The sequence below is a fragment of the Aethina tumida genome, chromosome 4 (genome assembly GCF_024364675.1).
Source record: "Aethina tumida isolate Nest 87 chromosome 4, icAetTumi1.1, whole genome shotgun sequence".
In the NCBI taxonomy this organism is placed as follows: Eukaryota; Metazoa; Arthropoda; class Insecta; order Coleoptera; family Nitidulidae; genus Aethina; species Aethina tumida.
In genome coordinates this window covers 7,736,403-7,763,452 of record NC_065438.1, presented here as the reverse complement: position 1 = coordinate 7,763,452, position 27,050 = coordinate 7,736,403, and the positions used below count along the sequence as shown (strand labels likewise).

Here is a 27,050-nt window from a genome sequence, read left to right as displayed (position 1 = left end):
AAGTTACGGACACATTCATCGTACGTCCTCCACAGTCTCCGCAGACAATTCATCCGCACCTGGACCGTATTCGTCGTCGGCGGTTGCACGGTGGCACGTCACCGGATCGAACCCCGATAATGGTGATGTTTTGACGCACATTCGACAGTTCTTTTCGCGTTTCCGGTTGCGGGTTGCCGGTGCATTGTCCCGTCGCAGCGCCAATAAGATCGCGGCCGGCCTCGGCCGTTCAGGTAAGCGACATTATTTAGGCGCACCGAACGGACCCGCCGGTGGTGGGGCGAGTGCATCTCGGGGCGATCTGGAACCGAGGCGTGCGTGAACTCAGTTCGAAATTGTGAGTCGGCGAGTGAGCTTGCGTCGGTCGGCATCGACTCGCTCTCTGGAGTTTCCGCTCGCACGATAAAAGGGAAGCGACCCTCGCGTACCTCGCTACTGTGCACCAGTCCGACGATCCGACGAGGAGTGCTGCCGCCGCGGCCGGTGATTGAGGGCCGGACTGTGCTTGTGCTTCACGTGTTTTGATTTGATACTTACTTGTTGGACTGTGCTTGTGACATTGTGACAATCGTGGCTAACAATCAATGAACTGTTTTTTGAAAGTTTCCTTTCTGATTCGCATCGGGTGAGTGATTGAAATTTATCATCACTAAGACGCCTCAACTTACACGACATACTGTTCTGGTTTACCGTTGGAACGTGAACACATTGTGATTTAATTGACGGCTTCGGCAACAACTTCCTCCAGTCAAACAAAACCAACTTGAACTGGTCCACTTGCGAAACTTAGCAGATAAATTGAACGATTGCGACTGGCAAACTGGATGAATTCGTGACCCATTGTTACACAACAAATTGACAACTTCTTTCAGTTCCTGAACCCGTCCTTTAGTGGAACTTTTACGAAATCTGAAGAAGTCGTTTTAAATTCTTTCAAAGATAACTTCTCTGGAATCTTTTCGTGTTCTCACGTTTGATTTCAAGAGATTATGGTGTTTGAAATTCATTTGTAATCTTTTCATCTTGTAGTTTACAGTTTTAGTACTGTATTTTCAAGTCGAGTAGAAATATTATTCGAGTTAGACCGGTCAACTTTAAATAGCTTCAACGTTTTCTTTCGTTCTTTCTGCTTCTGGTTGTCCGTAGGTGGATTATCTAAGTTCAGTTTTGTCTTAGAAACCCCAAAATAATACAAATCATTCCATATTCATACGTGTGATTTGGAATGTAAGTGTACAATATTTAAAGATAAAACCTCAAAAATACACAACTTTAATTGTTCATAACTGCCAAAGCAGCAAAGTTCAATTTCCAACTTAAAATTAAAGACATTGTATCATTGACTAAATTATATCAACATCATGTAAAAAAGGATTTTTGAAGTTAAAGAACCTTTGATATCTTTGATTTAGAAGGTAAATGTTCAGTATTTAAAGGTTTAAGAGCTAAAGTCCAAAAATATATAAAATTATGTGATACCATAACTTTGGATGTTGATAACTATCAAAGCAAAGCTTTCAATTTCTAACTTACAGATACTGTATTAATAATTAAATTATATCAACATCACGTAGAAAAAGATTTTTGAAGTTAACAGACCTTTAATATCTTTGATTTTATATGTATGTGAATGTACAATATTTAAAAGTTTAAGAGCTAAAACTTTAAAAATATATAAAATTATGTGATACCACAACTTTGGATGTTGATAACTGTCAATGTAAAGCTTTCAATTTCTAATCTACAACTTACAGATACTGTGTTAATAATTGAATTATAATAACATTACGTAGAAAAAGATTTTTGAAGTTAATGAACCTTTAATACCTTTGATTTTATTTGGATGTGAATGTACAATATTTAAAAGTTTAAGAGCTAAAACTCCAAAAATATATAAAATTATGTGATACCTCAACTTTGGATGTTGATAACTGTCAGTGTAAAGCTTTCAATTTCTAACCTACAACTAACAGATACTGTGTTAATAATTAAATTATATTAACATTATGTAGAAAAATATTTTTAAAGTTAACGGACTTTTAATATCTTCGATTTTATTAGGAATGTGAATGTACTATATTTAAAAGTTTAAGAGCTAAAACTCCAAAAATATATAAAATTATGTGATACCACAACTTTGGATGTTGATAACTGTCTGTGTAAAGCTTTCAATTCTAACCTACAACTTACATATACTGTGTTAATAATTAAATTATATTAACATTAAGTAGAAAAAGATTTTTGAAATTAACGGACCTTTAATATATTTGATTTTATTTCGATGTGAATGTACAATATTTAATAGTTTAAGGGCTAAAAGTCCGAAGATATATAAAATTATGTGATACCTCAACTTTGGATGTTGATAACTGTCAGTGTAAAGCTTTCAATTCTAACCTACAACTTATAGATACTGTGTTAATAATTAACTTATGTTAACATTATGTAGAAAAAGATTTTTGAAGTTAACGCACCTTTAATATTTTTGATTTTATTGGGAATGTGAATGTACAATATTTAAAAGATTAAGAGCTAAAACTCCAAAAATATATAACATTATGTGATACCACAACTTTAGATGTTGATAACTGTCTGTGTAAAGCTTTCAATTTCTAACCTCAACATCATGTAGAAAAGGATTTTTAAAGTAAAGGACATTTGAAGTTTATCCACCAGTTGTCAATTTGTAAAGTGTTCAATTTCTATTCAATCTTAATAATTGATTTCTTGATTTGAAACAATTCATTTTCACAATTGCTTTTAATCAATTTTTCGATTACGTCAACGAGTACCAGAACTTTATGTTATTGTTGTGTTATATATAGATATTATTTCTATTTTTGTACTTAAGCCTTATAATATGCAATAAAATTGAAATTTATATATATATTTATACAATGTTGGCGTTGCTCTACGGGACACTCAGTTGTAATAATCTCAAAATAACCCTCTAAAATTGCCCCCTAACATTAAGGAAACTCGTTAGTCCAGTTTAATTTCAACCCCATCCGTTTGTGAAACAAAAATCTTTTCACGTCAGCAACGGAAACCTAATAAATGTCACAAATTTCATTGTTTGCGGCCCCTTAATAACAAGTTAATGCGGGCAAAGTGCACGAATCGAGCAAATCTCGAAAGCAAGATAATTTCATTATCAAAAACAACAAAATAACAAAAAAAAAGTAAAACACAAGGGACCTCACGCCGTCCGAATCGATCGGCGGGCCGAAAGGAACGAATTGCAACGAAATTATTGCGCGTCACGAACTCCCGAATTAATAACTCCCGGGTACGCAACGCGGAAATCGAGTTAAAGTCCGGGCGGGGATGTAATTCGATGATGTTGGTTGTGTCTTATTGTTTTTTGCGGCGACAAATCGGCAACGTTGTAGTACGGTGCTGGAAACCAGTAGCGGCAGCTCGTTAGTCGTACCGTGCGTGCAAACCGGCAACAAATATTAACAACATTAACGCAGTTAACTGTGAACAACTTGTGGTGCATCAAATGTTTGCATAAAAATGAAAAAATCCGGTGACAGAACAACGGAACGACGACAGATTCATAATTCATGGACGTGTTGAGGGAAGTGCAAAAACATGAGACGCTGAAACGTGTCTTACAAAGTGGAGAACAGGTCGAACGGCGGTTCGTAGTGCCGTCGGTAGATGGCACGGGCTGTATGTGTGTCAGGCAACTGGCCTAGTCTTGCCTACCAAGCAACCCATACCTTTTTTTATTGGGAACTTATGTATACCTGTTTCGCCATGTATACTGTTGTTACAGATTTAAGAGCTTCCTGGTGTAACACGATAGCTTATGTTAATGTTAAAAAGTGGGTCCAATTACCGGCTAATTAAAAAACGGTTTTTGCCTGCACGTTAACTGTAGGAAATCGATAAATTAGTTCTAAACTCGGAGCCGAAAGTAAAAGTACCTAATTTCCTTGTTACCGTTATAAAAACGTTATGGCATAATAGGCAATTTGCCGCACAAAAAGCCCCGTAACAAGATTTCTGCCTAAATCTAACTACATAATCAATTCGAAAAGAATCCATCGATTTGGTCACTGATGCTTTTTGCCCCACTTCCATTACACAGATATTAACAGTTTCATTAAATCCGAATTCGGGCCCGACGAAAAACTGAAAAATGCTCCTTTCAGTATGAATAACAACCGTGAAATGAGAGTGGTTTTTGTTCAGCTTCTTGGAACCATTGTGTCGAATACCATAGATAATGGCTTTGGTCCGGTACAATACCCTACGGGTTGATAGATTCCTGTTTTGTTTTATTCTTTTTGTGCCTGCAAATATAAAATAAATGGTCCGCAGAATTCAAGTGTATCCATAATTAGGTCCATTATCTGGATGGGAAAGATTTTGTGGCCGCTTCAGAACTAATAAACCTGATTTATGCTCCTTTGCATCCATCTATTTGGCTAGCATGTATTTTAATTGTGGAACTTTAACACTTTGAACATAATAAAACGGTTTTATGGCCTTTGATTTATTTATAAGACCTGGTGACCAACTGTTACCTTACGTGGGCTTCATCACCATCTATAATTTACTGTAACTTACTGACTATGATCAATATTTTTATAATTATTACGTGTTATATGATGTAAAGCTTTTATTTTAATGCAAAAAAGTCAGTTATTTGTGTTTGACGAAAGGATTTTTATATTTATTTTCAAAAAAAGCCATTCCAGAATAGCTTTGTCGACATTTTCATACATTGATGTTCTCACACAAAGCTCAAAAGTAGAAATATAACCATTACCATTGTAGGGGATGTCTTTAAGACATTTAATTGAAAAAACCCTTGGTAAGATGAACTTCTATTTAGACTTCAGGTTGCTGAAATCATGTAAACACCTTAAAGTAACTTGTAGGAGTTTCTGGCATTATTCTAATCAATAATTGGTTTGAGTTATCAAGATATTGGAGTAAAATTCGAGAGTAAAAATTACCCTGGACGTCTTTGCTTCTGGTTATTGAAGTTCGACCCTATGTATAAGACCTGGAGACCAACTGGTACCTTACATGTGCTCCATCACCATCTTTTTTAATTTATATAACTTTGTGCAACTCATGAAATAATTAATGCAGCAGCATTTCGTTAATTAATAATTATTACAGATTTTAATTAAACCAGAAGTGCCCTGTAATACGTCACTAATTAAGTTTCCGATATAATAAAATAACGAGACCCTTTCAGGAGACGTATGCGAATTTGAAGAGGGCATTTCACTCATTTATCGCCGGTTCGTGAGCCACATTCCAAGGTGCGAAAAGTTGTGGTGGCTGACAGTTAAGCCACTTCATAACTCCTTATTAATTTCGTGGCAACAATTTTCGAAACAAACTTATTACATTTACGGTATCTCTCGCCACTTTATGTACTATATAGAAGGAGGAACTGTATTATTAGCGGCGGTCTAGCACTTCGCAAACAATTTTACCGAATTACACCAACTGTCAGGGGGTTATTTATTGTTTCAAAAGTGTAGTTTTATCACAATTGCAATCAATTTAATTAAAACGTCAGCCGCACCGAGCCCCAAGAGCCGTGGAACTGGAAGTTTTTCCGTAACCATCGATCGGCTCCTCCTTTGTGTAACCAGTAAATTTAAGGATGTCTCTTATATTCCGGGCGCGACGCTAAAATATTATCGCCACACTAATTCCCCGCTTGAAATATTGGAAGTGTAGTTTCCGGGAGTTTGGGGCGTCTCGAGCCATCGACTTGGAAACTTCGGTTTTGAAGTTTACGCACCCAACTGATATTTATGTCTTGCAAATCATGCTCAATGTCTTGCTGGGGAATTGATTCGGAGTCACGATGATGATACGGTATTGATGGTGGTAAAAAAGTGCTGAAAGGCTGAAAATTAGCCGTCTCACGTTCCCAAGCCAAATATGGAGGCTGTACCACTTTAGGAGCTGAGCTTTGGTAATGTATTCATTAGGCCTGTAATGTTATTAAATTTATAACCGATACGGGGCTATTTTGATTGGCTGTTACATTAATGTGGATCAAAAGGAGTTATCCCGAAGTAGTCACAGAATGAGCAAATTTAAAATAAAAGTACCTGGATTAATTAGAATGAAAATGAGGCCCACAGACGATAAATTAGAGGTGATTTATGGTTCGGTTTCGAGGTGTTTTATGCAGCGACCGTGTTCGGCGTTTGACCAGTCGTCCAGATAAAAATTAAAGCCCGTAATTTATCGTTCTTTTATTTAGATGAATAACGCACAATTGCCATTCACCTCGAGCCTTTTTCAATGAATATCTTTGAAATCGACATGCAATTATAAGGAAATAAGAAGAGCGCGTATACACGACATGTGTATAATTAAATGTGGTGTTGCGTGTTGCGGCATGTACCATGTTAAATAGCATTTGTAACGAAAGACCATTTGCATTTTAAGCTGTTGAAATGTTATCATCCTTTTGCGAGCCGACACCTCGAATCTATCACCAACAACTGACATGACTAAGACGAATTAAAACCGAAGACGGTGTTTAAAGTTGGGAGTTACGTTAATGGGCCAATTCTGTTATCAATTATGGGGTTAAATTAGTTGGGGCGTCGGCCGGGGAATGTTTTGTCTTAGATGTGAGTGTGTCAGTCATACTGGTACAATAGTCACTTCAACTTGGTTACATCTTAGACAGTCGGAGAGGAAAATGGATTAACAACGAGGAGTTACTTGGGGGGGGGGGTGAATCTCCCTTATCCGCTTGAAACCAGTAAATAGGCCTTGTATCGCTATAAATTAAATTTATTATGTATTATGTTAAAGTTGCCAATTATCCAGTGTCTGGGTGGAGTGAAAGACATCTGGTTAAATAAGATAAATCCGGATGGAAACTTCCCTGCAAGATATTCGCAGCTAATTCATCACAACTGCGGTAAACTAGTTCACTCAATTGTTTAACTTTTTACCACACCAACGGTCGGGAATAAAAAAAGTTATTGTGGGAAGTGATGTGATGTCATTTAGTTAGTTAGTCATTGACCAACATGTTATTATATTGTTGCTAGAGCTTCCCTTTTGAATATATTATTAATCCACACACTCATTGTGACAAATTGATGAAAAAAAAAAAAAATCTAACAAAGAGTCAGCACAATAGTAGGTGTCGAAACTCAATATTATTAATAAATTCAGTGTCGGCGACCGGAGTCGGGTTTTAAGGTGCAATTTCAAACCCGGAGGCGGCGACGACGATGGTGCATTTTTACACGGTGTTCTTTTCACATGTGTGCGCAACAGGCGGAATGCGATCCTGCGAGGCTGGCGAATTTCAATCGCGCCTGCATATTTATAAGAACGCATCTTGCCACAATAGAACAATGTGAGATCCATTTGTCCGTGCAACAAAGCCCCCCGAAAGGGCGTAATATCATCGTGGATGCTTAACTTTTTCCGCCGTCCATTATATCAACTTAATAATTGTTCATTGTGCCGCCTCTTCGGCTCCGTTATTAGCCGGGCCACAAAAGAAAAAATCGTCGTCATGTTTGGGTCATTAAAAAAATTGGGACTTTTACACAGAGACGAGTGTTAATTCGTTCGGGCATTGTGACCACAATTTTCTATGACAGAGCGTTTAATGAATCGTTTAGGGCCGTCGGTTGCCGTGGCTTGAAGTGGGCCAACGCGTTGGCTTCAGAGGCTTCGCCTAAGAACTTTATAACAATAATAGATTTAACCGGGAACCGGCAAATCTCATTACGATGTACGTAATTAAAATTCGCAAATAAGGATTCCCGAGTCGGCGTTACACGTAGATAATCTTCAACCCATACTTGTGCGATGCATGTAATCTTTATATGCATAATCCGGGACCTGGAGAATTAAATGAGCAACTTTCCTTCCACATATCACATTCTACACAGTTCCAAGTTATTAATGCACCACATATGAATTTTTCGGTTGAAGAACTTTGTATATTTTTTTGGAAAATATTGATTATTTATTGAATTTAATTTAAAATAAATACAAATATTGTTAACAATAATAGTTATTCAAATCAAAATCTATATTAGAACGTTAGTTATTACAATATTCAATACGTTATTAACAATTTTATAAATTAAAATGTAATAAATTCCTTAAAAACAATTATATATAAATCGTCAATAAAAAGAAAATTAAATAATATTAAACAATGAGGAATATAGTCATTAAATTTAATATCTTTATTGAAATTAATCAATATTAATATATTAAAATACCAGAGTAAAAAAATTAGAAATAAAAAAACTAATATAAAAAGTATAAGTAAAAGTATAATAAGTCTCTTATTATATTTTAAGGGTTTATGAATTTGATTATTATATATATATTTACAAAATTGAGTTGACACAACGACTAATTAAAGGTAAATGTTAAAATTAATTAAATTTTAACAAACTAAAATAAATAAAATGATTTTTAGTAATGTGTTAAATATGTATTTTCTTATTATAATAACATTTTTAGATATTTCAGAATTAAATTATTAATTAAGAATCAGTTCTTGTGTCGACAAAAATTAGTTTTAGTTTTTATTTTTAAATTATGATGTCCAAAAAATATAAAATTCACCTTAATGTTACTTTTTTTTATTTTTCAATTAATTTTTTATAATCAAAACTTTTTGAGAAATTAAAGTAATTATTTTTTAATATCCATTGATTAATTAAAAGTTAAATAAATACAATTATTGTTCACTATCGAGTTAATATTGAAACTAAACAATCTAATGTAGAAATTTGTTAACAATAAGTTAAATCAATAAAATCAAAATGTAAATTAGACCAAACCCACGATAAAAAAAATTATATAATAAAAATGAATAATCTGGTTTTTAAATTTCCTATTTTTACTGAGATTAATTAATTTTAATTTTTTAAAATACTCAAATAAAAAAAAAAAACAGAAATAAAAAAATGTTAATACAAAAAATATAAATTTTTCTCTTATTATAGTTATATTTTAAGGGTTTAGGTGCTAAATTTAATTATCTGATATATTTAAAAAATTGGGTTTAGTCACAAACATTGATAAAATTCATTTTCTAATTTATAAATATTACATTAAATGTAAATGTCAACAAAATTAATTAGATATTAACAAACTAAAATAAATAAGTAAAATTAATTTTAGTAAAATATTAAATATATGTTATAAATTTTCTCATATATTTATTTTTACGTATTCAAGAATTTATTGTTTAGTTCTTATGTGTAAAATTGTTTTTAATTCCTATATATATTTTTTAATTACAATATTTAAAAAATATAAAATCTATTTTAATGTTGTTTTCTTTTATTTTTAATTAATTTTTTATTATTATGAGTTTTAGAGAAATTATAGTGACTATTTTTTATAAATATTGATTATTTATTAAACTAAAAATCAAATTTATGATAACGTAAGTTAACAAAAATTAGTTTTTTATTTAATTTTTCAAGTTTGTTTAATTAACAATGTAAAAAAGAAAATTATATATTAAAAATGGAGAATTTACTTTTTGAATTTACTATTTTTATTGATATTAATTAATTTTAATATATTAAAATAAACTAATTTAAAAAATAATATATAAAAATTACTGATATAAAAAATATAAATTTTTTTCTTATTATGTGTTATATTTTAAGTGTATAATTGATAAATTTAATTATCTGATATATTTAAAAAATTGGGTTTAATCATAAAAATTGATAAAGTTCATTTTCTAATTTATAAATATTACATTAAAAGTAATATCACCAAAATTAATTAGATATTAACAAAGTAAAATAAATAAGTAAAACTAATTTTAGTAAAATATTAAATATATGTTAACTACTTTAACAAAAATAGTTTTTTAATTAACAATATTAAAAAGAAAATTATATATTAGAAATGGAGAATCTAATTTTTGAATTTACTGTTTTTATTGAGATTAATTAATTTTAATATATTAAAATACTCTAATTTAAAAAATTAGAAATAAAAAATTACTAATATAAAGGCAATACAACATATCTGGGACATTTTTGGGAGACGTTTAAGGAGTTAAAATTTTTATTTTTAATAAACATAAACTTTGTTAATTTTTAACATTTTTAAAAAACAAAATTTTTAAATAAATATACAAAGATATAATAAGCAATTATTATTTGTTTTCGGTCGTTGCACCTCTTGACGAGTACCTCATCAACGTCCGTCAATCCGCTGATGAATTAATTCAATAAATGATTACACCTCCATCTTGGGTAACGTGATTAACCTCACGAGCAAACTCAATGCCGTTTAATGGTGACTCCGACAAAAAACTAATCCCACCTCAAAAAATTATTATTTAACTACAGCACAAACGCGGAACGAGGCAAAGAGAACGACGAATAATTAATCACCGCTACGTGCAAAAAAACCCCCGCGATCATTACAACTGTATGTTATGCACCCGTAGAGATAAACGTGTGCGAGCGAAAACGGGGTGGAAAGTGGCGTAGGGACGATTCCGGGCACTTTGGCCGTCCGATAAAGCAACAAAACGGGTTAATAAAAGCGGTCGGTTTTCATAATTGATAATCATCGATGGTGCATCCATTCGTTGTTTCACTTTTGTTTTTCGGCGCCCGGTTGTGCGACTGCAATGCCTGCTATCGATCCGCCCCGGCCCGGTCCTATTGACAACCTGGGAAATTGGAAAAACTGTTCTTGTAGACCCTAACTTCCTCCCCATTATCAATGAATCTTTGCACTCAAGTTTAATGAATTTATTTGTTTCAGATGATGGTATTACTAGAAGTAGTAGTGGTGTTGTGAATCGTCCGGAAGACCCGAAGAACATGGCGACCAAAGTTCTTTCAGTGTTATTCGTTGTAGTGTTAGTGAGTTGCGCCAACGGTGCCAGATGGTCGCACTCGGCGATGCTCAGTCCGGACTACAGGCTGCTGTGGTCCCTGGGACCGGGTCCCCAGGACATCACGTTCGAACTCCAAGTCCGGACGTTGGGCTACGTCGGCTTCGGATTTAGCAGGGACGGACGCATGGCCGGCGCCGACATGGTCGTCGGATGGGTCGACCAGGGACAAGTCTACTTCCAGGTAAATATCATTTCGGGTGCGGCGACAAATCGCATCGACTGAGGGTCGAAACTTTACGGCGGGGACGGAAACTTTGAATAATTGATCCGGGAAAGTTTTTCGTGCGGCGTAAATTTTCCGGTATGCGTACGCGACAGCTGTTCAGCTGCATTCCTGCAATTAATTAATTCCACGCATGTAAATTTAAGCGGATCAACGTAAACTGGGTTAATCCTGTCGCTTTGCGAACGGAAAAATGTCGTACGTCGCTGGAATTCCGATTAGATCTTACGTAATCTCAGACATTCCGTGAGATACTTTTATTAAAATTTATTGAGAATCCCAATGCCGATTTAATTAGTCGGGAATTACGAAAGGTATAAATTAGGGGGGACGTCGAACAAGTGGTACCGAACCATTCAATTAATTGGAAAGAATGTTTTTTCAGCTTCGCCGGTAATGACGCTTATTAGGCTTGTGGGAATGACATTTTAATAATGCCAGGTCGTTAAAATTTTTCTAGTTTACAACATTTTTGTGTGCTGTTAGTGGAGCGACAGTAACACAGATAAAACAATTAACCGACAGATGTTTGTCCTTTTGTCGTTCCGTTACGTACAGGAAGTACTCAACTGGGTCATAATTGAATCGTGCCACTATTTTAAAGGGTATTAATAAACGTCAGTTAACAGACAACGATATGGAATGTTTAAGAAGTCCAATATCACAAATTGGAAGCCCATTCGAGGAGAACATTGACAGACGAGAGGAAGTGGCGTAGCCTCGTTATAGATTCGTCGATTTTATGCAGCCAATATTAACGGTAAACCTAAATATTCTCAATTTACCGTATAAGTGCGGAGAGAAAAGAGAAGATCCACCGCTGTGGCGTCCTTATGCATTATTTATGTCTAGGCCTGCGAAACCGTTCGTGAATTCTCCAAACAATTGAGCTCATAAAATCAAATCAACTTTAGAAACGATGACTCTTTCCGCAAACATCGAATAATGCTCCGAAAGTACTTATTTCGATTTTTATAGTCGCCGTTTCAGAGCCCACATTGCTGCAAGTAAAAATGTTTTATTCCGCAGTAAACGATATCAATTGAACACTCTCGACTCTCGTCGCTTTTGTACGTGCGACCACCTCATTATAACTTCCAGGACGCCACTTTATTGGGTGGATTTTTCCCATCACACGGAAGGGTGGAGGCGTCCCATTAATTGAGCAATTCAAGTGTCTCAGCCCAATCTCGTGACGTTCGGTCTACAGTCAGCGTCTGACCTAATTTAATTCAAGTTTTCAATTAGGAGCGCCGGATCCGTGCACGTACTTCTACTCGAATTGGATAATTTAAGGGTGCACGTAAAATCACCCCGCACAAAGACAAAAGGCGGCAACTCCTAATGCGTTTATTGATTTGAATGTGTTCGGAGGTTTTTGCGAAGTAGTAACACGTACGGCGCAGCCTAAGACAAATAAAAAGAGATCGGGGCAAAATCCGGGAGATAAACGCACTTGGACGGATAAGACCGTATGATGAATCACTCGTTAGGCACAATTCGATGCTCCGACTAACGAGGAAGAAAAGTCGAGGCTTAAGTCCTCGTTAAATTGGTGCTGCAAAGTAAAAAAAACACACGAGAGTCGCGGGGCCGAAGTCCTAATGGTTTTCCATGGAAATTCCGGTTAATTTGGACGCTCCCAACCGGAGACATGAATGGATAAAAGATAAATCCGTCAGGTCTAATTTTTACAATAAATCAGTGTCTTGCAACAAGGTTTATGATTTAAACAATTACTGGGACTTGAATGTGAAATACAAGGAGCCCCAGTTCATGCAACATTAACGCCAACACTAATGGACGCGATCTTAAAGGAATTGATCATGCGTTTCTTATTAAGACCCAACTAAACTGAGGCAATCCCGCCGGTTAATAATCGTCGTGGATCTTTTTAAAAACGCTCTTTGTTCTCGCCACGTCGCTATTAAGCTGGCGGAGTTGCCTTTTTAAATATTCCCATCGTCGGCTTACCTTTATTTTAGTACGGCACAACTATTATTAATAAAAGGCCTTGACGTGACCAGACGGGCTCATGTCACGTTAGATAGAAAGTTTTCGGCCGGTTCACACTGTTTCCTAGAAGGTAATATTCGTGCGACCGCACCACCGTGAACTCTCGGTATTCATTTACGGCAATTAAAACGTTTTACGCGGCCAGGTGCTTGGATTCCGCTTCATTTAACCCGATGCCGGTGCCAGAGTCTTGACCTCTGGCCGGTTGGCTGCGAAAATTGTCAGCAAAATGGATTTGCCTTTGGTGGATGAACAGAAGCTTTGATAACTCGAAGCTGATGGCGTCCACGGTGGAAATTGTGTGTAATTTTTCCTTGACAACTCGAATATCTTGATAATTTTATCTAAATATTTGACACCACCTTCGATGAGTCGAATTTCTGCTGCCCCAGGTGAACCTCTGAAGGTTTTTCCTTTGCGATGGTACCTGGTTTATTCCAGAACGACATTCTCTGTCGACAACAATTCTAAGGCCAATTATTGATTGATCAGAATAATGTCGAAAACTCCTACAATGTACTTTATGGCGTTTACATGATTATAATTTTAAATGAAAGTAACAGAGGGCTGAAAAGTTCGTAGGCTAGCATAGAAAAAATCTTTTTTTTGATAGAATTTGATTTTACTATTCAATATAGTGACCTTCTAGGGCTATTCAACGATTATAGCGGTCATACAATATTTCTATACCATTTTTATAGTACGATTTGGCCTCCGGTTTTATTTAATAAATCGATTTTTATTATTGGAGTTGACTGTATTTTCAAAGAATTATATAAAGGTGTTGACATTTATTGATGCCGGCTAATTTGTCGTGATGGATGAAGGTTTTGGATGTCATAAATCGGTTTTATTATATATTATGGTCCCTTGATTTGTTGAATTATTCTAATGGTCTTCGAACGTCTGGATATATTTAGCTGTGATTAATCGTTCGGATCTTTGTAACATGTCTTTTGCATGATAGAATGATAAATCAATACCGAGACATCTATTACGGAAAGCTCATGTCTGAAATAATAAAGTATTTATTTTTGAGGGACTGATTTTAACTGCGATTTGACAAGAGCCGTATAATTTATGTATCGGATTAGCTAACGGTGCACGCAACGTTGAAAATAAAAAAACCAGCAAGTAATTTATTTATACAAAAAATACACTTATTGTTGTTAAACTGATATGTTTAAACGGTGAGTGGGCGTACCATGGGAATTAAATATGAAGTAGCGGTTTGCGATAAGTCAGACCATGATTTTATCAAATAAAAGCATTTTATTGTTGAAACCAGCTCACACTCCAAACTTGAAACGTCATTTTTAACTCTATAATTTGCCTTTTTAATACATGGTATTAGAATAACAATAATTTATCGTGGCTCCCAATCAAAAGGGCAGTTTTGTGTGGATTAAGAAAAACTATTTTTATCATCAATCTTCCACAAATTATGACTAAAATTATGGTAATTTCTGTTTGAATATAATTCATTAAGTTGGGTGACTGAGTTAACGAGAGACTCAAGAAAAAAAAAACGGCTAACAAGGCAATTTACTCCTTAATAACAGACCTGCCATACAAAACAAACCTAATTACAAGAAAAACACCTTTAATATGTCATCACACCTTCAAATCACTGCAGTGTGAGTCGAATGAATCAATTTAAAACTGATGACGCCTGAATATTTAACTAAACAAAGGACACTCGCTCCCCCTTTCAGTTTCAGTTTTGGCACGTTCAATCAAAGATACAAATTCGTTTCAATTAAGTCCCCGGGAGTGAGCCAATCCCTTTTTAATGAGAATCCAAATTATTCCGAATTAAGGTAACGAATCGGGTCGTCCTGGAAGATTGTTGCGTTCAAATTATAATTAAAAATCCGGGTTATGACCATAAATTCCGGCTCGTGAAAAAGTCTTGTTGTTAATTACCTTTTCGTATTTTCGTTTTCTAATTAAACAACGCCATGTGCCCGTGTAACTGTGCCTTTTTACGTTTGATGCGTTTTATTTTTTAAATTAGCTTTTATTGCGGCCATAAAAACGTCCGTCCGGAAGATTGATTAATACATTTCGGCTCATTAATCAAATAAGCAGAAGGTCACGGCGAGAGAGATGATCGTCCCGAAGAGTTTACATTTTGTGAACCACCACGAAAGAAGGTACATTTGCGAAAGGTTGGGTCAGAAAATAATTGCCTGTCACTTATGATTTCAGTGCGTTATTCATTCCGGAATGTCCAGTTTCAGCGTTTAATGTACGGCCGCCATTTCGAGTCTTAAAAATTGAAAAGTTATACATGAATTATTCAGAAACACATGCCCGTCTGTATATGGTAGATAATCTTCGGTTAATGTGGATATTTCTCGTCCCGTTTCGTTTTATTTTCATAATCTCCGTGTACGACGTTAAGAGTTATTGGAAACGTTGTTGCTTGGGCCGTCTTAAGATGTATTTGGCACGTCGGTTATAACAATATTTGTCCAACTAGTCAACGAGACAACGCCGCTGATGTTTGTTTATTTATTAAATAGCAATGTATTTATCTGTGGCAAATAATCAAAGCGAAAGTTAACGTTATCATCGGGGCTTAAATATTTGTCGAAATTAGAAAAATTCCTCATAACTCCGAGGTGGAGGGAAAGATGGCAGAACAAAATGAAAATTTATGCGAGAAATGCGGCATCTCCAAATGGCGTACGAGAGACACTCCGAAACGGGAATTTCATACATTTTTATAATCGCCCCGATGTCATACACAAAGAGCGGATTTATTTCGCAGAAGCCACATTAAAAAATTCCACCGTCCATCCCCCTCCGTCGGGTCTCGTAAAATCCGCGGCATTCGTACGGCCAAAAATGACTTTCATTTTTATCGAGTTAATGGTCATTTTGTTCGAGTGTAAGAATTTGTTTACACGGATCCGAGTCCGGCTGGAATGCGGTCTCCTCTTTCTCGAGTTCACTTGGACACCACAAAGTAGCTGCGTCTAGATTCCGATCTAAATGTTTCACATTAACATACGGGCGGGAGATACGGCACAGGGCACTGATGTATCGTCGATGGTAAGGGCGAAATTATAACTCGTCGATGCCCCAAGCTCTTTTATTATTTATGTGACAGCCTAATTGTTGGAGCCAGAACTGGGACAAACAAAACGGACAAGTTCCTCCGTCATTTTTACAGTGTTTCCGTGAACCGTGATTGAAGATAGGCGAAGAAGAAGTTGAAAGGAAGCCGTCCGATTTGTATCTGAAAGGAGACAAGTCCACCGCTTTTTGGACGAGTGTATAATGCCAGTTTCGGGGCCGGGGGATATCGATTCCGCAAAACGTAAACTGACCCAATTCACTTCGTAAGGCTGATCTCGGATAAATTGCCAAATAAAAGGTCCCGCTTTTATTCCGTTAGCATTTTATAAATTTGTACGTAGCTCCGCATTGTACCTGCGAGGGACTGGGCCCGTTATTTATTTATTTATAAGCCAACAATGTGAAGTGAATTTGATGGGTGCGATTCCTTAGTACTTAAATGCGTTTTTGTTTGCACCAGGAGAAATTTCCATGGGCGTTGAAGGTGGAAAAAAGGCGAAGACGTCGAGTTTATGGCGAAGGCGATCGGGGATAAGCCATTGTGGCCTCCTAATAGGCACATCTACTAAGCCCATTCAATTCATATTGCGGTCCAGCGGCAATAAACAACGCTGGTAGCACTGTGTTACGCACGGTCCCATTATATCATTACCGGCCGTTCGCCGTTTTAAAGCCGTCGACGCCGCACAACTGAAACAAAGGTGCATTCGCAATGGAATATTAGCATACGGTTTTAGATGACACTCCGATGATATAGTGAAGTACAACTTGTTATGTTAATATGAGGTCCGGTTATGAGAGCTGGTCTCTGTTTATGGTTATTTATGCGAGGTGCACGTAAAGGGAATCGGAATTATCTCGTGGCATCTCGCCGTACCTGAACGCTGGACCATGGACCGCTGTGTATTAGGACGTACGACGAGACACCCACAGAGATTATGGCCGCTTTCAAACCGGCATTACCGGACGATAAACCAAAATTCGAATGGGGTTTTATTCAAAATATTATGGGGCTTCTTGGACGGTCGGCCCTTTTGCAGATACTATCTCACACGATTAATATTTAAGGTCTCTTTATGGGCCGGATAATAATCTGTCAACTTATTCGGAATTTAAATTTCACTCAAATAAGCCACACATGTTTCCAGGCTCGTTCAAACCATTGTCTGAATTTCTTCATCTGCTCAAATCTTTTTTAGTATTTTATTTTGCAAGGTTCTTAAACTATTATACAAGACAAATTTATTTTTTTTACAGGTGAAAGCCTTTAATATTTATTTAAACTCATTTAAAATCATATTTATTTGAAATCAGTTTTGGTGATTATATTAATATTAAATGACGGATTTTCAACAGAAAATTTATAAAATAAAATAATTAAAAAATCTCTCCTATAATAATTCCAATTAAAATTTGATTTTAAATAATTTTTAATTTTGACCTAAAAATTTAATGATTTTATGTGATTCAAATTTTAAACATACACAACTGAAAATTTTAAATGATTAAATATAATGATCATTAACGATTTTTAAATGATTTTGTGTGATTTCAAATAATTTTAAATGGATTTCATCATTTATTATCTATAATTTAAATGATCTTGTGTGATTCTATATCATTTTTAATCATTTTAAATGATTATAAAAATTTAATAATGAATTTGAATGGTTTTAAAACATTTAATTTCTCTTCACATTCTAATTAGAAACTAAAATCAATTAAGTGATTGAACATAATAATTTTATATGATTCATATTTTAAACATACTCAACTGAAAATTTTAAATGATTAAATACAATGATCATTAACGATTTTTAAATTGTTTGATTTCAAATAATTTGAAATGGATTTCGTCATTTATTATCTGTAATTTAAATGATCCTGTGTGATTTTAGATCATTTTTAATCATTTTAAATGATTATAAAAATTTAATAATGCTTTTGAATGGTTTTAAAACATTTAATTCTTCTTCACATTCTAATTAGAAACTAAAATCAATTAAGTGATTGAACATAATAATTTTATATGATTCATATTTTAAACATACTCAACTGAAAATTTTAAATGATTAAATACAATGATCATTAACGATTTTTAAATTGTTTGATTTCAAATAATTTGAAATGGATTTCGTCATTTATTATCTGTAATTTAAATGATCCTGTGTGATTTTAGATCATTTTTAATCATTTTAAATGATTATAAAAATTTAATAATGAATTTGAATGGTTTTAAAACATTTAATTTCTTCTTCACATTATAATTAGAAACTAAAATCAATTAAGTGAATGAAGATAATGAGTTTATATGATTAAAATTTTAAACATACTCAACTGAAAATTTTAAATGATTAAATACAATGATCATTAACGATTTTTAAATTGTGTGATTTCATATAATTTTAAATTGATTTCTTCATTTGTAATTTAAATGATCCTGTGTGATTTTAGATCATTTTTAATCATTTTAAATGACTATACAAATTTAATAATGAATTTGAACTGTTTTAAAACATTTAATTCCTTCTTCACATTCTAATTAGAAACTAAAATCAATTAAGTGATGATGATTTTATATAATTCAAATTTTAAACATACTCAACTGAAAATTTTTTATTTATATACAATGATCATTAACGATTTTTAAATTGTGTGATTTGAATGATTTTATAATGATTTATGAGTTTGAATTGTTTTAAAACATTTTTTCTTCACCAGAAAATATATTGTGTATTGATATCTCGATTTCTCGGACAAATCATGGTTCCAGTTATCGAAGTCCAACTGTATCTTGACCAATCTGCTATCTAAACATTCTTAATCAATCAAAGCACAAATATTACGGTAAATTGGCATTCTGTCTGTGGCAACCTTTACACCTACTTCATCCACATTTGAAACACAGTCCCAAAATCTTAATAAAATCCTCGTTAACACACATGAATAATTAATTGATTTTTTCCATTTTCCCCAATAATTCCGTCCCAATCACGTCGAATAACTAAAAAAAAAAACCAGCATAAAACACAGACAGTGCGATAAACACCATTAATAATAATACAACCGATGATTTATTGTGTGAAAGTTTCTCCTCTCGTACAAAACAAATTGTATCATTAGGCATTGTTTCGGGTTAACTGTTGTTCTTTGTGTCTCGGGAATCGAGAGCTGCGATCGATGGCGTACAGTTTTAATAACAATTACGCCCGTAAATAAAATTCCTTTGGACGTAACCAGATATTTTTATGGGTAACATTAGACGAGGTGTCGACGCCTCGGACGGTTTTGGTCGTTAATATTCGTAAGCCGTGCGTGAAACGACAAATCAAACTTTTCTACCTGCGTTCGCAATTATTTCCACTACGCATGTCACGCTTTGTTGGCCCTCCAGTTGAAACGTCAATTACTTGACTTTGGTCTTAATAATTCATTGTTCCGGGCCCAGATTCGTTGTCTTACGTTGGGGTTAATTAAGATACCACCGCATCAAAGGCTCGAAAAGGGCATTAAGTTACGTAATAATTAGCAGATATCTCGGGGAGTGGAACAAGTGCTCTTTTGTCGAAGGATGAACGAACAAGGGACCTGAAATTCTATTCAAATACGGTCTTGTTTTGTTTTAGTCGAAATGTGTTAATTTGTATTCTAAACAATTTAATACAGCTGCCCGACGTGGGGGTATAAAAATTAAGTGGCCTTAATTTAAATAATTATCCCACAGTGGCCACTGTGATGTCAATAACTTAACTTCAATCTCGCCAACTGATCTTGGACTGATTTTTAAGTGAAAAAGACATAGTTAAGGCACAGCCAGACAACAAACTGGTTCTTCTAATTGATTATATTCCAAAAGCCTTAATTAAATTGCGACCTCACAACCAAATACTTCTCTCCTTTCATTCCTTCAAGCGTCTATTGGAAACAAAGCAGTCAAAAATGCTAATAACCCTCATTATGGTGTGGGAATTTTCACATTCGCGACAACTGCCTCTTAAATACGCCAATTCGAACTAATTTTCTAATTGCACCACTTAAATTTTATGGCGGTTCATTGCACTGGTTGATTGTCGCCCCCCCGAATCGATTGTGTAACATATTAAAGTTAAGACTGATTACAAACTAATTCGGCTTTAATTAAATTGTTTAATTACGGCGCATAAATTATGCACGGACGTGCGTGTTATTTTCATTTCGTTCGCCCGAGATATGAGTGATAAATAAGTTGTCATTAAGAACTGAATATATTACCCGTTCGGGGGAGCGGTAATTAAGTTATTTACTCGTGACTAGGTTATCTGGTAGATAAGGCAAGGTCGCGACAGTGTTGATAATGCGCCGGGGCATTAAAGGGTTTCCAGGGGATAAATCCTTAAACTACTGCCTTTCGTCTTGCGGGCCACGTCAAATAAATATCCCGGATTTATGGGGCTGTATCTACATCCAAATTACGCCACCCCTTATGGGCCGGTTTCTGATTTCTTTCCGGAATGCACTTTTTCATCCTCTATTAACATATAAATTGAATTTATTGTGTTGGTATTTATAGAGCCGGGCACAGGAATAATTCATTAAGGTGGCATGCAATGCCACGATTAGGTAAAAATAATAATCCGGGGAATTATGAATGGAGCCTAGACCTTCATGCATTATTAACCGTGCAATGATAGTGACAAAACCCTAAAAAAAACGTCTGTGAATTTTGTGTTTATGTGGGGCCAGGGAGAAGCATCCAGTTTTTTGCCACCCCCCCGAACAACGGCCGAAAAAGGAACGTTTTATAATCCCAAAAAGTAATATATATTTCAGCGTGTAACATGTGCCCCAAAAAAAAAGGCCTGCATATGAAAATATGTCGGACAAAAACGGGCTTGACCAGAACAGAAGCACTCGGGCAACGGATGCGATTGGCATCCAGACAGACGGACACAAATTATATAATATACGGCTATTATTAAATGCCGGCCACCGTCTAATTACCACCTGAATTAGCCGGTCCTCGTTGATTAGCCGAATAAAATTTTAATTAACCACTAAAACGCGTTTTTATTGCCCCTCAGACACAGACGTATGAGTTTTGCCATTTCTCAGAATTGACCAATTTTTGGCCCATCAATTGCGTTTTCTAATTAATGTACGAACGTGCCTGATTATGGCTTAGATGAAACCAGTATGAAATAATGTAATGGTAATGATTTTACATATTTTAAACACACTCAACTGAAAATTTTATATGATCATTGACGATTTTTAAATTTAAATAATTTTAAATGGATTTCCTCATTTATTATCTATAATTTAAATGATCTTGTGTGATTCTATATCATTTTTAATCATTTTAAATGATTATAAAAATTTAATAATGAATTTGAATGGTTTTAAAACATTTAATTTCTCTTCACAATCTAATTAGAAACTAAAATCAATTAAGTGATTGAACATATTAATTTTATATGATTCATATTTTAAACATACTCAACTGAAAAATTTAAATGCTCGTGTGTGATTTTAGATCATTTTTAATCATTTTAAATGATTATAAAAATTTAATAATGCATTTGAATGGTTTTAAAATATTTAATTCTTCTTCACATTCTAATTAGAAACTAAAATCAATTAAGTGAATGAACATAATGATTTTATATGATTCAAATTTTAAACATACTCAACTGAAAATTTTAAATGATTAAATACAATGATCATTGACGATTTTTAAATTGTGTGATTTCAAATAATTTTAAATGGATTTCATCATTTATTATCTATAATTTAAATGATCTTGTGTGATTCTATATCATTTTTAATAATTTTAAATGATTATAAAAATTTAATAATGAATTTGAATGGTTTTAAAACATTTAATTCTTCTTCACATTCTAATTAGAAACTAAAATCAATTAAGTGAATGAACATAATGATTTTATATGATTCAAATTTTAAACATACTCAACTGAAAATTTTAAATGATTAAATACAATGATCATTAACGATTTTTAAATTGTTTGATTTCAAATAATTTGAAATGGATTTCGTCATTTATTATTTGTAATTTAAATGATCCTGTGTGATTTTAGATCATTTTTAATCATTTTAAATGATTATAAAAATTTAATAATGCATTTGAATGGTTTTAAAACATTTAATTCTTCTTCACATTCTAATTAGAAACTAAAATCAATTAAGTGATTGAACATAATAGTTTTATATGATTCATATTTTAAACATACTCAACTGAAAATTTTAAATGATTAAATACAATGATCATTAACGATTTTTAAATTGTGTGATTTCAAATAATTTTAAATGGATTTCCTCATTTATTATCTGTAATTTAAATGATCCTGTGTGATTTTAGATTAGTTTTAATCATTTTAAATGATTATAAAAATTTAATAATGCATTTGAATGGTTTTAAAACATTTAATTCTTCTTCACATTCTAATTAGAAACTAAAATCAATTAAGTGATTGAACATAATAATTTTATATGATTCATATTTTAAACATACTCAACTGAAAATTTTAAATGATTAAATACAATGATCATTAACGATTTTTAAATTGTTTGATTTCAAATAATTTGAAATGGATTTCGTCATTTATTATCTGTAATTTAAATGATCCTGTGTGATTTTAGATCATTTTTAATAATTTTAAATGATTATAAAAATTTAATAATGAATTTGAATGGTTTTAAAACATTTAATTCTTCTTCACATTCTAATTAGAAACTAAAATCAATTAAGTAAATGAACATAATGATTTTACATGATTCATATTTTAAACATATTCAACTGATAATTTTAAATGATTAAATACAATGATCATTAACGATTTTTAAATTGTGTGATTTCAAATAATTTTAAATGGATTTCCTCATTTATTATCTGTAATTTAAAGGGTCCTGTGTGATTTTAGATCATTTTTAATGATTTTAAATGATTATAAAAATTTTATAATGAATTTGAATTGTTTTAAAACATTTAATTTCTAAACTAAAGAGTTTTGCAATTTATCAGAATTGACCAATTTTTGGCCCATCAATTGTGTTTTCTAATTAATGTACAACAACGTGCCCGATTATGGTTTATTTACTAAAAGAAAGCTCGTACGAGTAATCTGAAAGCAATTTATTTGTGTGAGTCAAATTACCAGTAAATCGTGGCTTAGATGAAACCAGTATCGATACGTGTACAAGCTCCGGAGTTTAATTAGGCACGGGGAATTATTATTAGGCTTAACTGGACGATAATTTATAAGGAAACTAATTAATTTTCAGTTTTGTTGCGTTTTACAACCTTTTTATGTGTGTGTGGTACAAGATTTTTCTTAGATTACGTTTTCGATTTTAATTGTGTGTAACGGTCACCGGCAATTACTGCTAACTGTAAAGATCGATAAAGTGCAAAAAGTCAATCGTTTATGGAGGATTATTTAATGGATTCAAAAATGGTTTTCTCCCATCAGATCCGTTCCACGCTCATTTATCTTCTTGTGAATAACTGCTGTTGCTTCTATGTTTGTGTGTTGTGTTATCCAATTATTTTATGGCACTGTTATTTATTTACTTATCCATCATATTGTTGTGTCAGGACTAGCTGAGAAACTGTTGGACCTAATACTGTGCCAATAAACTCACATCATTGCCCTCACTTGCCTCATTATTTATAAATATGAGTGTTACATTCAAAGTGATAATGGATGGAGGAAACGTTGGACCATCAGAAAACCAATTAAAATTTATCAAAAGTCATTAAGGCGAAAATTAAAACAAACAATTAATTAACCCGCCGAAATCGCCTTCTTGTATGTTGGGCCAATGTTGATTTAATTATGTGCCTCGAAAGTAAGGTACTTAAGAGTACATTGTTTTTTCCCCGGCAATGCCATTCTTCCCAAGTTCCGCAGAAACTCGTAGTCATCATAAAATAATTAAATTTCGTTAAAGGCTTTCGCAGCCCGATTGGTAAAAAGAACGGGTCCAATTCGGACCCCCGTTTCTCCGGGCGGGGCGTTCATCTAATTTGTTGTGTCGCCGACTTTTTCCACGGATCCCGACCTGATTGCCGCGCAGTTTGTGATGGTAGTAATTAAACGGTCTTGTACGGATTCGGTCTGGGGGGATGCTAAATTATCTCTTTGTCTCGATCCACCCCCACGCCATCCCCCCGACGGACGCCTGGAAAGCAAGTTTCCGAATTGGATCTGTGTTACTTCTAATGCAATTATGCTTGTAGATTCGGGGACCCTGTCAACTTTATCTTTTACAAGTATCGGTTCGGTTAATGGTCAAATTTGCGTTGGCTTCGCTTCGTTACGAATTCTGATGGTTAAAGGAAATATTGGTTTTGGGGGAGGGAATTAAGATAATCGAATCGAATAACAAGAGGCTCAAATTCGATGATAATTTCTCTTGGAATATTATTGAGTTGTGTTTTTGTTTCATTAGATAACTCGAGTTTTTGATAACTCGATGTAAATTGGTTGGGGTTGGCGTCCAGAGTGAAAATTATGAGTAATTTTTACTTAATAACAGGAACTTGGTGGTTACATGATTACAACATCCTAAATTCTAAATGGAAGTACATTTTACTAAGGGTTTTCCAATTAAATGTCTTAAAGACAACCCCTACAATGGTAATGCTTATATTTCTGTATCTAGACTTTCTAGATTAAATCGTAGTTACAATTTATAACTTTTTAAGTATGTAGTTTATTTAATAACTTAAAATCTTGATAACTAATCTAAGTTAATTATTCATTGGGCAAGTTTATGTGGAATACAGTCAGTAAAATGCAGGTACCCATCATAATAATGGCCATAAATACCGGAGAAATGCAAAATAACCCCTTTAACGTCAAAATCATGCGTTATAACGCGTAAGTTAAGTAAATAAAGGCAGCATGTTAAAATGTTCGTGGCTATGATTTTTAATAATTGAACATTAGCGTTTGCGGTATCGAGGCGAACAGTAAAATAAACGAGGTAATAGAGTAATAAGCCCGTAATAAAAACGAGTTTATGCTTTCTGTGAACCACTTTTCTGTTCGCGACGGAAGATGGGCATACCTTTGTTTTTGCACGTCACAATCTTAAACGTTCTCGAGGGATAATTTATAATCGTCGCCGTTTTCGCGACATTCTTAATCTTCCTGCGTTTTATAATTAATATCCATTAAGCTTTATTTATGGTTTTATTCATTTTCTTTTTGCCGTTGCCGAGTCCGAGAATACCACGCGGGCGATTTCAATTTACTCTCGTTGCAGAGCCGCATTTCTCCCGGAGGACAATTATGATGGAATCTTATGATCCTTACATCGATTTAGCAATTAAAAACGGACTTCTAGTTGGAGCGACACCCGCGGGACCGGAGAAGGTACTTGAAATTGGCGTCTTATACGGAAACCTGTTCTGGTGTGTCGCGGTATCACCGTCTAATTTATTATTGGGACGTTAATTCCGGGAATTTAATAATCTCGGACTGTCGGAGATGATAGATAAAGACGAGACGAAAAGTCCTGGCGTTCTTCTAGCCCGGTGGTAATCGGGCGGCTCGGTCCTAATCAAGTGATTTCTAGGTGGCCGACCGTCAATTATTTTCCCGAAGACAAAGACGGGCGCTAAGAAGGCTGTAAATTAGGGAGTGGTATGTTAAGACCGCACACGCTAAGCGATCTTCGGCGATACGCAGGCGCAACTAAACTGCCCCGCGAGTAATTGCTTTGCCTATAAACATTGGCAATTGTTCGGTCTTGCAATGTCCCCTTATATGGCGTAATTAATATGAGACCACTGGTCGACTCGTTTACCTGGATTTACTGCGGCCTACGTCTTAATTACGGCCGCTGATCCTTTATCTAATGCTCATATCGTACACCCGTGGCATGCCATTTTTAAATAAAAAAAAAATAAAACACAAAAATCATCGTGATACCATCGCGGACAATAAACGTGTCGCTCATACAATCATACGGCGATGTCTTTTTATGGCCGTGCGTCCGAACCACCGCCGCAATAAACGTCATAATAATTTTTGTACAGTTATAAGTTAATTGCGGCTGAAAAATACAATGGAAACTGCTCGAATAAAGCTGTCCGAACATTTTTTTACCTCGTCCACATGAAGAACTTTCGAATGACCACCACGATTTATTATGCCGAGTGCACATGGACTTAATAATAATAAATGATATCTGTGTGACGTAAAAAGTGGCCGACCGAGGAGTACCCTTCGGAGTCCGGGTTCCGGTGAATCGATTCAGCATTAATTAAAAACGGGCCCGCGAAAAGTGGCTTTTAAACCCACACATATTAACATTAAGCACATCCTAATTACGTTTTGAGCGAGAGCACCCGAAAAGCCGGGGGCGTTGTTTATTGCGGACGGGGCAACAGCGACAGCTTAAATACGTGTTACGGACGAAGTGTGCCAACTGGGCCCCGCAGGCAAAAAACCACCCCGGGCCATATGGAGATTGCGGCGCGGCGGCACTAATTAATTCACTCGTCTAAGCTCTTGAAAACATGTGGAAGACGGCTCGAAGGATTTGCACTGCGGGATGCAGTGTGCACCCGATCCATTTAACCCGGGACCCGAAACCACCTAGTGCAATTTTAAAGCGTTGTTAAAGCAACGAGTTTACGAGGGGGGAGTCTGCCTTAAATTTTTATGCGTGTGTAATTTTTGCTGAACAACTTACAGCTTCGTTATCGTCCTCCAAATTATCATATTAAGACCTCGAGTAATTTCTTGGTGTTTATTCAATATTGGCTGTAGTAGTACTCACTGGAAGTACTGGGTCTTA

General features: G+C 34.6%; 1 protein-coding gene across 1 annotated transcript in view; it reads left to right on the top strand.

Moving 5' to 3' along the window:
• The first annotated feature begins 231 nt into the window (after positions 1 to 231).
• The window catches only part of LOC109598612 (MOXD1 homolog 2), a 37,043-nt gene continuing 10,224 nt past the window's right edge, over positions 232 to 27,050 (top strand). The window contains exons 1-2 of the mRNA XM_020014515.2: positions 232 to 625; positions 10,783 to 11,099. Coding sequence (XP_019870074.1) covers positions 10,842 to 11,099 — 258 coding nt within the window. The 5' untranslated portion in view covers positions 232 to 625; positions 10,783 to 10,841. The remainder of the gene's footprint in view (positions 626 to 10,782; positions 11,100 to 27,050) is intronic.